At 49.9% G+C, this 14,961-nt stretch overlaps 1 protein-coding gene, 1 long non-coding RNA gene and 4 other non-coding genes across 14 annotated transcripts; 4 read left to right on the plus strand and 2 right to left on the minus strand.

Annotated features, from left to right (window-relative positions):
* The first annotated feature begins 7 nt into the window (after positions 1 to 7).
* Positions 8 to 1,559, plus strand: LOC148220669 (uncharacterized). 3 transcript variants are annotated; one of them, XR_015798674.1, is made up of 2 exons: positions 8 to 167; positions 763 to 1,559. It is a non-coding gene; the product is annotated as an uncharacterized LOC148220669 (long non-coding RNA). The 3 variants fall into 3 exon arrangements; XR_015798675.1 differs by lacking the exon at positions 8 to 167 and adding an exon at positions 215 to 312; XR_015798673.1 differs by lacking the exon at positions 8 to 167 and adding an exon at positions 389 to 483.
* A 909-nt stretch (positions 1,560 to 2,468) lies between these two features.
* Positions 2,469 to 2,540, plus strand: TRNAE-CUC (transfer RNA glutamic acid (anticodon CUC)). The gene has a single exon. It is a non-coding gene; the product is annotated as a tRNA-Glu (tRNA).
* A 219-nt stretch (positions 2,541 to 2,759) lies between these two features.
* Positions 2,760 to 2,833, minus strand: TRNAT-AGU (transfer RNA threonine (anticodon AGU)). Its single transcript has one exon. It is a non-coding gene; the product is annotated as a tRNA-Thr (tRNA).
* A 3,706-nt stretch (positions 2,834 to 6,539) lies between these two features.
* On the minus strand, positions 6,540 to 6,611 carry TRNAM-CAU (transfer RNA methionine (anticodon CAU)). Its single transcript has one exon. It is a non-coding gene; the product is annotated as a tRNA-Met (tRNA).
* A 1,345-nt stretch (positions 6,612 to 7,956) lies between these two features.
* TRNAS-GCU (transfer RNA serine (anticodon GCU)) lies at positions 7,957 to 8,038 on the plus strand. The gene has a single exon. It is a non-coding gene; the product is annotated as a tRNA-Ser (tRNA).
* Positions 8,039 to 9,262: 1,224 nt separating this feature from the next.
* Positions 9,263 to 14,908, plus strand: LOC106864320 (uncharacterized). 7 transcript variants are annotated; one of them, XR_015798671.1, is made up of 4 exons: positions 9,263 to 9,308; positions 11,672 to 13,574; positions 13,683 to 13,748; positions 13,851 to 14,908. XR_015798671.1 is itself a non-coding variant. In XM_088154815.1 (3 exons), the coding sequence occupies exons 2-3, from the start codon at positions 11,680 to 11,682 to the stop codon at positions 13,258 to 13,260; spliced, it is 1,488 nt and encodes a 495-aa protein (XP_088010941.1). In that variant the 5' UTR covers positions 9,263 to 9,308; positions 11,672 to 11,679; the 3' UTR covers positions 13,261 to 14,908. The 7 variants fall into 7 exon arrangements, 2 of the variants coding, with proteins under 2 accessions (XP_088010941.1, XP_088010940.1); XR_015798672.1 differs by having other exon boundaries at positions 11,672 to 13,376; XR_015798670.1 differs by having other exon boundaries at positions 11,672 to 13,748.
* The last annotated feature ends 53 nt before the right edge of the window (positions 14,909 to 14,961 follow it).

Genomic DNA, 14,961 nt, shown 5'->3' on the forward strand with positions numbered 1-14,961 from the left:
TGGTGAGCGCACCTGGGACACCTGGGGACACCTGGGACACCTGGGGACACCTGGGGGACATTGGGGACATCCCTGGGGACACCCTGGGGACAGCTCGGGGGCGTCTTCTACAACCTGGACTCCAAACTGGCAGCACCTGAGCCCATCGGGGATGGGGAACAGCTCAGGTGAGCACACCTGGGACACCTGGGGACACCTGGGGGACATTGGGACATCCCTGGGGACACCCTGGGGACAGCTCGGGGGCGTCTTCTACAACCTGGACTCCAAACTGGCACGGCCTGAGCCCATCGGGGACAGGGAACAGCTCAGGTGAGCGCACCTGGGACACCTGGGGACACCTGGGGACACCTGGGACACCTGGGGACACCTGGGACACCTGGGGGACATTGGGGACACCTTGGGACAGCTCGGGGGCGTCTTCTACAACCTGGACTCCAAACTGGCAGCACCTGAGCCCATCGGGGACCGGGAACAGCTCAGGTGAGCGCACCTGGGACACCTGGGGACACCTGGCGACACCTGGGGGACATTGGGGACACCTTGGGGACATCCCTGGGGACACCTGGGACACCTGGGGACACCTGGGGGACATTGGGGACACCTTGGGGACATCCCTGGGGACACCTGGGACACCTGGGGACACCTGGGACACCTGGGGGACATCCCTGGGGACACCTGGGGACACCTCAGGGACATTGGGGACACTTTGGTGACATCCCCGGGGTGGCACTGTCACCTCTTTGTCACTTCTGTCCCCAGGCAGTTCCTGAGGGCCGCTCTGGCCTCCTCGGGCTCTCAGCTCTTCCTGGTGGTGCCGCGGGACGTGGAGGAGGCGGGGACATGGCTGACACCTGAGGGACACCTGAGTGACACCTGGGACACACCTGAGACACCTGAGTGACACCTGGGACACACCTGAGTGACACCTGGGACACCTGAGTGACACCTGTGTCACCTGTGACACACTGAGTGACACCTGGGACACCTGAGGGACACCTGAATCACACCTGGGACACACCTGGGACACCTGAGAGACACCTGAGTGACACTTGTGTCACCTGAGTGACACCTGAAGGAAACCTGAGTGACACTTGAGAGACACCTGAGGGACACCTGTGTCACCTGTGACACATCTGAGGGACACCTGTGATACCTGAGGGACACCTGAGGGACACCTGTGTCACCTGTGACACATCTGAGGGACACCTGTGATACCTGAGGGACACCTGAGAGACACCTGTGTCACCTGTGACACACCTGAGTGATACCTGAGGGGACAGGGCACACCTGTCTGAAAATGCCCAAGTTTGACCCCAATGTCCCCAGATTTCAGAATCTCCCAATTCCAGCCCAAAATCCCCGAATTTCACCCCAAAAATCTCCAAATTTCACCCCAAAAGGGCTGAATTTTACTCCAAAATCCCCACATTTAGCCCCAAAATCCCCAAATTTGGCCCCAAAAATCCCCGAATTTCACCCCAAAATCTCCCCACTGCAGCCATAAGGAAAGCCAATAATTTCATCCGTGCTAATTAAAAAGCCAATAATTAATTTAATCCGTGTTTGGAATGAAGGAGCCGATCCTGGGGGTGCCAAGGGTGACACAAAATCCCTGAGTTTTACCCCAAAATCACCGAATTCCTCCCAAAAATCCACAAATTCCACCCCAAAATCTACAAATTTTACCCCAAAATCCAGAAATTCCTCCCCAAAATCCACAAATTCCACTCGAAAATCTACAAATTCCTCCCCCAAATCGACCAATTTTACCCCAAAATCCACAAATTCCACCCCAAAATCCCGAATTCGTCCCCAAAATCCACAATTTCACCCCAAAATCCACAAATTTCTCCCCAAAATCCACAAATTCCACCCCAAAATCCACACATTTCACCCCGGAATCTCCCAATTCCAGCCCAAAATCCCCGAATTTCGCCCCAAAATCTCCGCATTTCCCACACAAATCCCCGAATTTTTTACCAAAATTCCCGAATTTCGCCCCAAAAAATCCCCAAATTTCCTTCCCACAGCGCCGGAGGCGGGAAACATGAGGCGTGGGGCGTGGCCACCCCAGATCCGCGTTCTGATTGGCTGTCGGTCGTGATTGACAGCTCCTCCGTATCCGCTCAGCCAATCAGCGCCGCGCAACTCAAAATTCCGACATTTCCATCCAAAATAGTCGAGTTTTGCCCGAAACCTCCGTATTTCGCTCACAAATCCCCGAATTCCCTCCCGAAATCTCGAATCCCACCAAGAAACTCCCAAATTTCACCGCAAAATCCCTGAAATTCTCCCCCACACGGCGAGGCGCGGGAAGCGGGAAACTGAGGCGGGGGGGCGTGACCACCCCGAACCGCGCTCTGATTGGCTCTCGGCTTTGATTGACACATCATCAGACCCAGTTTAGCCAATCAGCGTGCGCCAGTGTGGCTCTGGGGGTGCTTACGCAGAGACGCTCGCGGCCTTCCCTGGTGGTCTAGTGGTTAGGATTCGGCGCTCTCACCGCCGCGGCCCGGGTTCGATTCCCGGTCAGGGAAGAACGACGCCTCTCTTTTTCTCTTTTATTTATTTATTATTTTTTGCTAACTTATTTCCTCATCCCTTTTACCCAGCCGCTCGCGGAGTCTCTTTCTCGTATCTAATATTTAGCCTCCCGTTAAGAAATAATTCATTAAATTAAAAAAAAAAAAAAAGTGATGTTTGAAAAAAAAAAAAGTAAAGGCGGTGCTGTCGCGACACGGCGGCGACAGGAGCGGAGGCACCGCTGGGATTCGAACCCAGGATCTCCTGTTTACTAGACAGGCGCTTTAACCAACTAAGCCACGGCGCCGCGCGCTCCCAGCGCCGCCCCGAAACCCCAAAAACCCCCCCAGCCCCTCCCCCACCCGCCCCGACCCCTCCCCCAAAAAAGAGAGAAACCCCCCAAAAAGGGGAGACCCCAAAACCCCCATTTCCCCCCTTTTTCCCATCCCCAAAATGGCCAAATTTCAGGGAAAATCCTCCGATTTCATCTCCAAATTTCACCCTGAAACCCCCCCAAATTTAACCCCTAATTTCTCAGATTTCACCCGAAAATCTCAATTTTTCACCCAGACCCTCCAGTTTTCCGCCCAGCTTTTCAAATTCCACCGCAAATCTCCGAATTTCACCACAAAATCTCCAAATTTAGACCCCAAAATCCCGAAATTTCACCCTAAAATGACTGAGTTCCAGCCCAAATCCTTAATGTCACCCCAAAGTGGTCAAATTTCACCCCAAAATCGTCGAATTTCACCCTAAAAAAGCCGAATTCCAGACCAGATTCCCTTCTCCACTCCCTCCCCGCCTGTCCCGGGACCCCCGAGCGTTGAAAATCCCCCAAAATTCCCCCAAAATCCCCCCAAAATTCCCCAAATCCCTCAAAATCCCCCCAAAATCTTCTCTAAACCCCCTAACTCCAAAATCCCTTCAAATCCCCCGAAAATCCCCAAAATCTCATCAAAACCTTCTCAAAATCTCCCCAAAATCTCCCAAATCCTCCAAAATCCCCCAATACACCTCAAATATCCGAAAACCTTCTCAAAAATCCCCAAATCCCCCCAAATTTCCCCCAAATCTCCCCAAAAGCCTCCAAAATCCCCAAATCTCCCCCAAAAGACCCAAATCCGTAACAAATCCCCCCAAATCCTCCTCAGAGTTCCCAAAAAACGCGAAACCCCACGAAACCTTCTCAAAAACCCCCAAAATTCCCCCCCAAATCCCCCAAAACTCCTCAAATCCCCCAAAACTCCTCAAATCCCCCCAAAACTCCCCCCGAAAAACCTCAAATCCCCCCCCCCAAGCCTTCCCAAATCTCCCCAAAAATCCCTCAAAATCCCCCCCCAAAAAAACCTCAAATCCCTCCAAAACCTTCTCAAAACTCCCCCCCCCCAAAACCCCCCCGAGGGATTCCCCAAAATTCCCCCAAAATTCCCCCAAATCCCCCCAAAAATCCCCCCAAAAATCAACACAACCCCCCCTGAAACCACCCAAAATCCCCCAAAATTCTCCAAATCCCCCAAAAAATCCCCACAAAGCCCCCCTGAAACCACCCCAAACCCCCCAAAATTCGCCCAAATCCCCCCAAAAAATCCCCACAACCCCCTGAAACCCCCCAAAATTCCCCCAAATCCCCCAAAATCTCTTCAACCCCCCCCCAAATCTCCCCAAAATCCCCCCGAGATCACAAAGGGGGGAGCAGAAATCCCCAAAAATCGCCCCCCCCCCCCCCCCCCCCCCTTCCCCTCACGGGTTTGGGTGGGTCCAAGGCGCTCCCGCGGCCCCGCCCCCCCCGGTGGCGCAGCGGGATCGGCCCCGCCCCGCACGGGGAAGGACCCGGGTTCGAATCCGGCCTCGACACTTGGGTTCCAACCATGCTTTTATTTTATTTTATATTTTATTTTATTTTATTTTATTTTATTTTATTTTATTTTATTTTATTTTATTTTATTTTATTTTATTTTATTTTATTTTATTTTATTTTATTTTATTTTATTTTTTTTCATTTTTCATTTTTCATTTTTTATTTTATTTCATTTTTCATTTTTCATTTTTCATTTTTCATTTTATTTCATTTCATTTTATTTCATTTCATTTTATTTCATTTTATCTTCTTTTATTTTATTTATATTCTTTTATTTTTAATTTAATTTCATATCATTTTGTTTTATTTCATTTTATTTTATTTATTTTTCATTTTATTTTATTTTATCTTCTTTTATTTTATTTTATTTAATTTAATTTAATTTAATTTAATTTAATTTCATTTCATTTCATTTATTTCATTTCTTTTCATTTCATTTTATTTCATTTTTTATTTTATTTTATTTTATTTTATTTTATTTCATTTTGTTTCATTTCATTTCATTTCATTTTATTTCATTTTATTTCTTTTTTTTTCCCTCGGTTTATTTTTTTTCCTCCTTTTTTCAACTTTTTCCTTCGTTTTTTTTGTGTTTTTCGTTTCTCCCTTTTTTTTTTTTTTAACATTTTTCCTCCTTTCTTTTTAACTTTTCCCTCCTTTTTTAACCTCATTTTTTTTTTACCTTTCCCCCTTTTTTTAATTTTTTCACCTTTTCCTTAATTCTTTTTAAATTTCATTTTTTTTTAACTTTTCCGTCTTTTTTAATTTAATTTTTTTTTCCCCCCCGTTTCCCATCAACGAAAAAAAAAAATCGGAATTGAAATGAAAAAAAATTGAGGGGAAAAAGTGGAAAATGTGAGGGGAAAAAAAATAAAAAATTTGAATTATGAGGGGAAAATTTGAGGGAAAAAAAGGAAATTTATTGGGAGAAAGAAAAATTGAGGGGAAAAAGAAACAATTATTAAAATTAAAATAAAAATTAAATGGAAAAATGAGGGGAAAATGGGAAAAATGAGGAGGGAAAGGAAATTTGAGGTAAAAAAATGGGAAAATTAGGGAAAAAATTGGGAAAAATTTGGAAAAAAACGGGGGGAAAATTAGGGAAAAAAAATTTGGGAAAAATTTGGGAAAAAAGAGGGAAAAATGAGGGAAAAAAACCCGAAATTAAATGGAAAAAAATGAGGGGAAAACGAGGGGAAAAAAAATTTAAATTAAATTGAAAAATTGAGGGGAAATGAGAAATTTGAGAGAAATTTAAGGGGGGGCAAAAGGAAATTTGGGGAAAGAATGAGAAAATGAGGGAAAAAAATGGGAAAAATGAGGAAAAATGGGAAAAAATGGGAAAAAATGGGAAAAATTGGGAAAAATGAGGGAAAAAATTGGAAAAAATGAGGGAAAAATGAGGAAAAAATGAGGAAAAATGGGAAAAATTAGGGAAAAATGAGGAAAAAAATGGGAAAAGTGAGGGAAAAATGGGAAAAAATGGGATAAAAAATGGGAAAAATGGGGAAAAAATGGGAAAAATGAGGAAAATGGGAAAAAATTAAAAAAAAAATTGGGAAAAAATGGGAAAAAAATGAGGGAAAAAATTTGGGAAAATGAGGGGAAAATGGGGAAAAAATGGGAAAAATGGGAAAAATGAAAAAAAATGGGAAAAATGAAAAAAAAATGGGAAAAATGAGGGGAAGATTGGAAAAATGAGGAAAAAATGGGGAAAAATGGGGAAAAAATGAGGGAAAATGAGGGAAAAATGAGAAAAAATGAGGAAAAAAATGGGGAAAAATGAGGAGAAAAAATGGAAAAAATGAGGGAAAATGGGAGAAAATGGGGGAAAATGAGGAAAAAAATGTGAAAAGATGAAAAAAAATTGGGAAAAATGAGGGAAAAATGGGAGAAAAATGAGGGAAAAATGAGGAAAAATGGGGAAAAATGGGAAAAATGGGAAAAATGGGGAAAAATGAGGGGGAAAATGGGAAAAATGGGAAAAAGGAGGGAAAAAAAGGGAAAAATGAGGGAAAAAAAGGGAAAAAATGGGATAAAAAATGGGAATAAAGAGGAGAAAAGCGGGAAATCGGCGGGAAAACGGGAAAAGGATGGGAAAATGTTTAAAATGATGGGAAAATGAATTAAAATGAAGGAAAAAAAAAATGAAATTTAGCAGAGGATGGTTTCGATCCATCGACCTCTGGGTTATGGGCCCAGCACGCTCCCGCTGCGCCACTCTGCTGCTCCGCCAAAACTTCATTAATTTCGTCTTAATTAATTAAAAAAATGACGTCATCGAGGTGAAAAAATCCCGGTTTTCCTTCCCTGGGTGGAGCAGGTTTTTTATTCCCTTTTTTTTTCCTGATTTTTTACATTTTTTTCCTGGTTTTTATTTTAATTTTTTCGCTTTTTTCGTTAAAAAATTCACGGTTTTTAATTGTTTTTGAGGGGTTTTTTTCCCCGTTTTTTTACATTTTTTCAGCTTTTTTCCAGGGTTTTTTTTTTCGCCTTTTCTTATTTTTAAAGCTTTTTTTTTTAAAAAAAGGTTCGGATCCTAAGGGGGAGTTTGGGAAATTCCGGGATGCGAAAGAGGAGGAAAAATGAAGGGAAAAAATGGAAAAATTGGGGGGAAAAAAAGGAGAAAAATTAGAAGGAAAAAAAGCAGAAATTGTGAGGGGGGAAAGAGAGAAAATTGGGGGGGAAAAAAAGCGGAAATTGGGAAAAAATCAAAAATAAAATCGGGGAAAAGTGAAGGTGAAAATGAGGAAAAAACAAAGCAGAAAATTTGGGGGGAGAAGGGAGAAAATTGGGAAAAATAAAAGGAGAAAAATGGGGGAGGAAAGAAAAAAATTGGGAGAAAAAAGAGAAAATTGGGAAAAAATTGTGAGAAAAAGGAGAATATCGGGGGTTAAAAGGGGAAAAAATGGGGGAAAGATATTTGGGAATAAAAGGAAAAAAATAAGGGGAAAAAATGAAAAATTTTGGATGAAAAAGCGAAAATTGAGGGGGGGGAGGAGGAAAGGGAAAAAATTGGGGATGAAAAAGAGAGAATTGGGGAAAATGGGATGGAAAAGGAGAAATTAGCGAGCAAAAATTGGGGATGAAAAAGGAAAAAACTGGAGGAGAAAAGGAAAAGTTTTGGGGATTCAAAAGAGAAAACTTGGGGGGGGGGGGGAGGGAAATGGGTGGAAAAACGAGAAATTTCTGGAAAAACGGGGGAGGAAAAAAAACCCGAAAATCGATGGGGGGGGAAAAAAAAAAAAATAAATTCAAATATGGAGAAAATTTTGGGATTAAAGAGGAGGGGGGAGGGGTTCAGGTGAGGGTGGGGGAGGGGCGGAACCCCCCCCTCCCCCCCAAAAAAAAAATTCCTCTCCCTCCCCCCTCCCCAATTTTGGCGATTTGGCGGGGCCGGGATTCGAACCCGCGACCTCTGGAGCTCCAGGAGCCGCCTTGGCCACGCCCCCTCAGGGTAACCACGCCCCCCTCAAGGGTAACCACGCCCCCTCTGGGATAACCACGCCCTCTCGCTCTAGGCCACGCCCCTGAGCGCACCCTTGGGCGCCCGGAGCGGGCGCGCAGCCGCGGACGAGGTGGCCGAGTGGTTAAGGCGATGGACTGCTAATCCATTGTGCTCTGCACGCGTGGGTTCGAATCCCACCCTCGTCGGGAATTCAGTTTTGGGGGGGATAAAATCCAAATTCGCATTTTTTGGGTGATCTCCCCAAAATTCTTCAATCTCATCACGGACTGGAGGGATTTTTTTGGGGGGAAAAATCCCAAATTCTCATTTTTGGGGTGATTCCCAAAGTTCTTCACACTCATCACGGTCGGGAGGGATTTTTTTGGGGGGTAAAATCTCAAATTCGCATTTTTTGGGGTGATTCCCAAAATCCTCCAAACTCATCCCGGTCCGGAGGGGTTTTTTGGGGGGTAAAACCACGAAATTCGTGATTTTGGGGTGATCCCAAATTTTCTAATCTCACCCTCGTCAGAAAATAAATTTTGGGGGGAAAAAAATCCCAATTCTCATTTTTTGGGGTGATCTCCCAAAATTCTTCAATCTCATCACGGACTGGAGGGATTTTTTGGGGAAAAAATCTCAAATTCGCATTTTTTGGGGTGATCTCCCCAAAATTCTTCAACTTCATCACTGTCGGGAGGGATTTTTTGGGGGAAAAATCTCAAATTCTCATTTTTTGGGTGATCTCCAAAAATTCTTCAATCTCATCCCTGTCTGGAGGGATTTTTTGGGGGGGAAAACCCCGAAATTTGTGTTTTTGGGGTGATCCCAAATTTTCTAATCTCACCCTCGTCAGAAAATAAATTTTGGGGGGAAAAAAATCCCAAATTCTCATTTTTTGGGGTGATCTCCCAAAATTCTTCAATCTCATCACTATCGGGAGGGATTTTTTGGGGAAAAAATCTCGAATTCTCATTTTTTGGGTGATCTCCCCAAAATTCTTCAAACTCATCCCGGTCGGGAGTGATTTTTTGGGAAAAAACCTGGAATTCTCTTTTTTGGGGGGATGATCCCCAAAATCCTCCAATCTCAGCCTGTTCAGAAGGGGATTTTTTGGGGGGGGGGTGAAAAATCCCAAATTCTCAATTTTTTGGGGGTGATCCCAAATCCTGGAATCCCATCCGGGTCGGAGCGATTTTTTGGGGGAGAAAAACCCAATTTTGGGATCCTTTTCTCCCTAAAATTCCCTTTTTTGGGGGGGGGGGGTGACCCCAAATCCCCGGCGCGGATTTTTGGGTTGGAACTCGCGGATTTTGGGATCTCTGCCCATAAAAATTCCCTTTTAACGTTTCCCCGACCCCATCCCAGTCCATCCCAGCCCGTCCCAGTTCCCGCCCTGGCCCCGCCCCTTCCTGCGGTGACGTCATCGCGCGCGAGCGCGGCCGGAAGCGGCTCCGGGGGCGGCGGCGGCGCCCGGTGAGAACTGGGAGAGACTGGGATGGACTGGGATAAACTGGGAGAGACTGGGATGGACTGGGATGGGACTGGGATGGGATTGGGATAAACTGGGATGGACTGGGATAGGATCGGGATGGACTGGGATAAACTGGGAGAGACTGGGATGGACTGGGATAAACTGGGATGGGACTGGGATAAACTGGGATGGGATTGGGATGGACTGGGATGGACTGGGATAGGATCGGAATGGACTGGGATAAACTGGGAGAGACTGGGATGGACTGGGATAAACTGGGAGAGACTGGGATGGACTGGGAGAGACTGGGATAAACTGGGAGAGACTGGGATAGGATTGGGATGGGAGTTGGGATAAACTGGGATGGACTGGGATGGGATTGGGATGGGATTGGAATATAACTGGGAAAGCCTGGGACGGAGTGGGAGGGACTGGGAGAGACTGGGATGAACTGGGAGGACTGGGATGGGATTGGGATAAACTGGGATGGACTGGGATAAACTGGGATGGACTAGGATAGGATTCGGGATGGACTGGGATGGGATTCGGGATAAACTGGGAGAGACTGGGATGGACTGGGATAAACTGGATAGGATTGGGGAGAGACTGGGATGGGATTGGGATGGGGTTGGGATAAACTGGGAGAGACTGGGATAGAATTGGGATGGACTGGGATGGACTGGGATGGGATTGGGAGGGGCAGGGATGGACTGGATAAACTGGGATAGAATTGGGATAAACTGGGAGGTTCCCAGGGGGTTCCCAAGTTGATCCCAAATCCCAAATTTTGAGGCTTCTCCAGGAGATCCAAATCCCGATTTTTTGGGGGATCCCAAATTTTGGGGATCCTCAAACCCATCCCAGGAGATCCCGAGGGGATCCCAAATCCCCAAATCCCGGCCCTGGGAATTCCCAAATCCCCAAATTCCATCCTGGGGGTTCCCAAATCCCCAAATCCCATCCTGGGGGTTCCCAAATCCCCAAATCCCATCCTGGGGAATTCCAAATTCCATCTCAGGAAATTCCCAGATTCCAAGGAATTCAAATCCCAAATCTCCTCCCAGGGAATTCCCAAATCCCATCCCAAGAGGTTCCCAAATCCCAAATTCCACCTCAGGGGATCCTAAATCCCGAAATCCCATCCTGGGGGTTCCCAAATCCCCAAATTCCATCTCAGAAAATTCCCAAATTCCATTTCAGGGGATCCCAAATCCCCAAATTCCACCTCGAGGGATCCCAAATCCCATCCCAAGAGGTTCCCAAATCCTCAAATCCCAGCCCAGGGAATTCCCAAATCCCCAAATTCCACTTTAGGAAATTCCCAAATCCCAAATCTCATCCCAGGGAATTCCCAAAATCCATCCTGGGGGTTCCCAAATCCCCAAATTCCACCTCAGGGGATCCCAAATCCCAATCCCAGAGATCCCTGAGGGGTTTCCAGGAAGGGAATTCCCAGTTTCCCCTCCCCCACCCCTCATTAACGAGCCGTTAATGAGCTGCGAGCGCCTCATTTGCATATCCCAGATCCTCTCCTGTTCCTGGGATCCCAGAATTCCCATCCCGGATTTTAGGTCTCCCCAGTGACGTCACAATTCCCAGAATTCCAATCCCAAATTTTGGGATTTGGGGCCTTGTAGGTGACGTCACAATTCCCGGAATTCCCGTCCAGGATTTTGGGATTTGGGGCCTCTTTGGTGACGTCACAATTCCCAGAATTCCAATCCCGAATTTTGGGATTTTGAGCCTTTTAGGTGACGTCAGAATTCCTGGAATTCCAATCCCAGATTTTGGGATTTTGGGCCTCCTCGATGGTGTCAGAATTCCCAGAATTCCCATCCTGAATTTTGGGATTTTGGGTCTCCCCAGTGACGTCAGAATTCCCAGATTTCCAATCCCTGATTTTGGGATTTTGAGCCTTGTAGGTGACGTCACAATTCCTGGAATTCTGATCCCAGATTTTGGGATTTTGGGCCTCCTCGGTGACGTCACAATTCCTGAATTTCCAATCCCAGATTTTGGGATTTGGGACCTCCCCAGTGACGTCAGAATTCCCGGAATTCCCATCCTGAATTTTGGGATTTTGGGCCTTGTGGTGACGTCACAATTCCCATCCCGGATTTTGGGATCCCGGATTTTGGGATTTCGGCTCCGGCCCCGCCTGGAGCCGCTCCAGTTCTCTCAAATTCCCAATTTTTTTTTATTTTTATTTTTTTTTTGGTCATTCCTTGGATTGTTTGGAATCCCCAAATCCCGGGGGGGGGGATCCCGAAATCCAGCTCGGGGGATTCCCGAGGGAATTCCCAATTCTTCACCTGTCTCACCTGTCCCTCACCTGTCTCACCTGTCCCCGTTCCCCCTTTGCCAGGTGTGACCATGGAGGAGCTGCAGGACCCCCCCTTTTCCCAGGGGATCCCTCACCTGTCCGAGGAGGAGCAGCCAGGTGAGGAAGGAACAGGTGAACAACCAGGTGAGGAGGAGGAGGATGAGGAGGAGGAAGAAGGGACAGGTGAAGAGGATCCAGGTGAGGAAGTTCCAGGTGAGGATGAAGATGCAGGTGAGGAAGATCCAAGTGAGGAGGATGCAGGTGAGGAAGTTCCAGGTGACGATGATGATGATGAAGAAGACCCAGGTGAGGATGAAGGCCCAGGTGAGGATGATGAAGACCCAGGTGAGGAAGAGCAACAGGAGGAACCAGGTGAAGCCTCCACCTCCCACCTGCTCCCACCTGCGCCGCGCCGGCCCCGCCTTTACCTGCGGCCACGCCCACCCCCGGAAGAGCCGGGCCCCTCCCACCTGCACCTGTGGGGTGAACCGGAACCTCGGAGCAGCTCACCTGAGCCAGGTGAGGCCGGCTCCTCTCCGGCCTTCGTGCAGCTCATCGACGAGCGCGGCGTCTACTCCACGGCCAAACTGGTGCTGGGCGGGCACGCAGGTGCGCCAGGTGAGGCCGGCGCCGCCGCAGACCCGGAAGCGCCCGAGGACTCGGCGGCTCACCTGGAGATCCGCCAGGTGATCGTGGCCGAGAAACCTTTCCAGTGCCCCGTGTGCCACAAGGGCTTCAAGCGCGCCTGGGAGCTGCTGAGCCACGAGGTGGTGCACACCGAGGCGCGGCCCTACACCTGTCACCTGTGCCAGGCCACCTTCAAGCGTCACTCGGACTTCAAGAGCCACGCCCTGGTGCACACGGAGGAGCGGCCGCACAGGTGCGACCTGTGCGGGAAACGTTTCAAGCGCTCCTCCAACCTGCAGGAGCACCGGCGCATCCACAGCGGCGAACGCCCTTTTACCTGTCCCAGGTGCGCCAAAGGTTTTAAAACCCCTTACGAGAGGCAGCGCCACGCCCTGACTCACCTGGCGGCCGAGAAGCCGTTCAGGTGCGGCGAGTGCGGCAAAGATTTCCCGGCGGCCAACGCGCTGCTGCTGCACCGGCGGCAGCGCTGCCAGGACAAGCCGCACACCTGCGGCGTCTGCGGCAAACGCTTCACCTACGGCCACTCGCTCAAGGTGCACGAGCGCGTGCACACAGGTGACCGCCCCTTCAGGTGCGCGCTCTGCGGCAAGGCCTTCAAGCAGAGCAACGCGCTGGCCTCGCACGAGCGCGTGCACACAGGTGAGCGCCCCTTCGCCTGCCGCACCTGCGGCAAGGCCTTCAAGCAGTCGTCTTACCTGGCCATCCACCAGCGGGCTCACACAGGTGAGCGGCCGTACAGGTGCGAGGCGTGCGGCAAAGCCTTCGCCCGGCCCTCGCTGCTGCTGCAGCACCGGCGCGTGCACAGCCAGGTGAGGCCGCACCAGTGCAGCCACTGCCACAAGTTCTTCAAGGACCTGGCTTACCTGGCCGTGCACGAGAAGGTGCACACAGGTGAGACGCCCTACAAGTGCGGGGTGTGCGCCAAGGGCTTCGCACACCCCTCCAACCTGCTGCAGCACCAGCGCGTGCACCGCGACACCTGAGCCGCGGGTGGGCTCACCTGGACGGCTGTGGGGGTCCAAAAAGGTGAGGCGGCAACACCTGAGCCCCGTGGATGAAGCCCCAGGTGGGAGGACTCGGTACCTGTGAGCCCAGACAGGTGTGGACCCCAAAAATCTCCTGTGGACCCCAAAGGTGCAGCAGCAACACCTGAGTGGCAACACCTGAGCCCCAGGTGAGGAGACTCAGTACCTGTGAGCCCAGACAGGTGTGGACCCCACAAATCTGCAGCAGCAACACCTGAGCGCCGTGGATGAAGCCCCAGGTGGGAGGACTCGGTACCTGTGAGCCCAGACAGGTGTGGACCCCAAAAATCTCCTGTGGACCCCAAATCTACAGCAGCAACACCTGAACTGCAACACCTGAGCCCCAGGTGAGAGGACCCCGGTTCTGCACTCCAGGACAGGTGTGGACCCCAAAAATCTGCAGTACCTGGACCTGAAGCACCTGAGCCCCGTGGATGAAGCCCCAGGTGTGGGGACTCGGTACCTGTGAGCCCAGACAGGTGTGGACCCCAAAACTGCAGCAGCAACACCTGGACAGTGACACCTGAGCGCCGTGGATGAAGCCCCAGGTGAGGGGACTCGGTACCTGTGAGCCCAGACAGGTGTGGACCCCACAAATGTGTTTTGGACCCCAAAAAGGTGCAGCAGCAACACCTGAACTGCAACACCTGAACCCCAGGTGAGAGGACCCCGGTTCTGCACTCCAGGACAGGTGTGGGCCTGGAACTGCACACCTGGGCAGGTGTGGACTCCAAAACTGCAGAAGCAACACCTGAACAGTAACACCTGAGCTACACGTGAAGGGATCCCAGGACAGGTGTGAACCCTGGACTCTGCAGCACCTGAGCCCCAGGTGAGGGGATCCTGTACCTGTGACCCAGAACAGGTGTGGGCCCTAAAGAACTTCAACACCTGGACAGCCAGGTGTGGATCCTGTAACACCTGGACAGGTGAGGGATCCCAGCCAGGTGTGGACCCTGAACTCTGCAGCACCTGAGCCCCAGGTGAGGGGCCCCAGCATGGCCACACCTGAGCTGTGACGTCACCAACAGCGGACGAGGAACTGGGGGACCCCCCCCAGGGTTCACCTGTGGCCAGGTGTGACCCCAGGACTGCCAGGTCTCACCTGAGCCCAGGATGGACTCGTGTGCATGTGGGGGCGCTCCAGGTGCACACCTGGATGGGGCGGGGCCTGCCCAGGGCTGGGGGAAACCCCTTGGGTGATGGGATGGGGACAGCTCACCTGAGCACACCTGGGGCACACCTGAGCTCACCTGAGCACATCTAGGGCACACCTGAGCTCACCTGACCACACCTGAGCTTACCTGACCACATCTGGGGCACACCTGAGCTTGCCTGAACACACTTGAGCTCACCTGGGACACACCTGGGAACCCCTGAGGCACATTTTAGCATTCCTGAGCTCACCTGATCACATCTGGGGCACACCTGAGCTCATCTGGACACACCTGAGCCCATCTGGGGCACACCTGAGCACACGTGGGACACACCTGAGCTCATCTGGGGCACACCTGGGCACACCTGTCCCACCTTTCTGGGCGGTACCTGTAGCGCTGGGGGCGGGGCACACCTGGATCATTCATTAAAGGATTAATTGATGACGTCATCGCCGGTCTCACCTGAGTCACACCTGGGGCTTCAGGGGTGGGTGGGGGAGGG

Source organism: Sturnus vulgaris, chromosome 32 (assembly GCF_052056855.1).
Source record: "Sturnus vulgaris isolate bStuVul1 chromosome 32, bStuVul1.hap1, whole genome shotgun sequence".
NCBI classification, from domain to species: Eukaryota; Metazoa; Chordata; class Aves; order Passeriformes; family Sturnidae; genus Sturnus; species Sturnus vulgaris.

Bases quoted from the DNA above. Each gene is read 5' to 3' on its own strand.
- LOC106864320 (XM_088154814.1), top strand. From the start codon at position 11,680: ATGGAGGAGCTGCAGGACCCCCCCTTTTCCCAGGGGATCCCTCACCTG.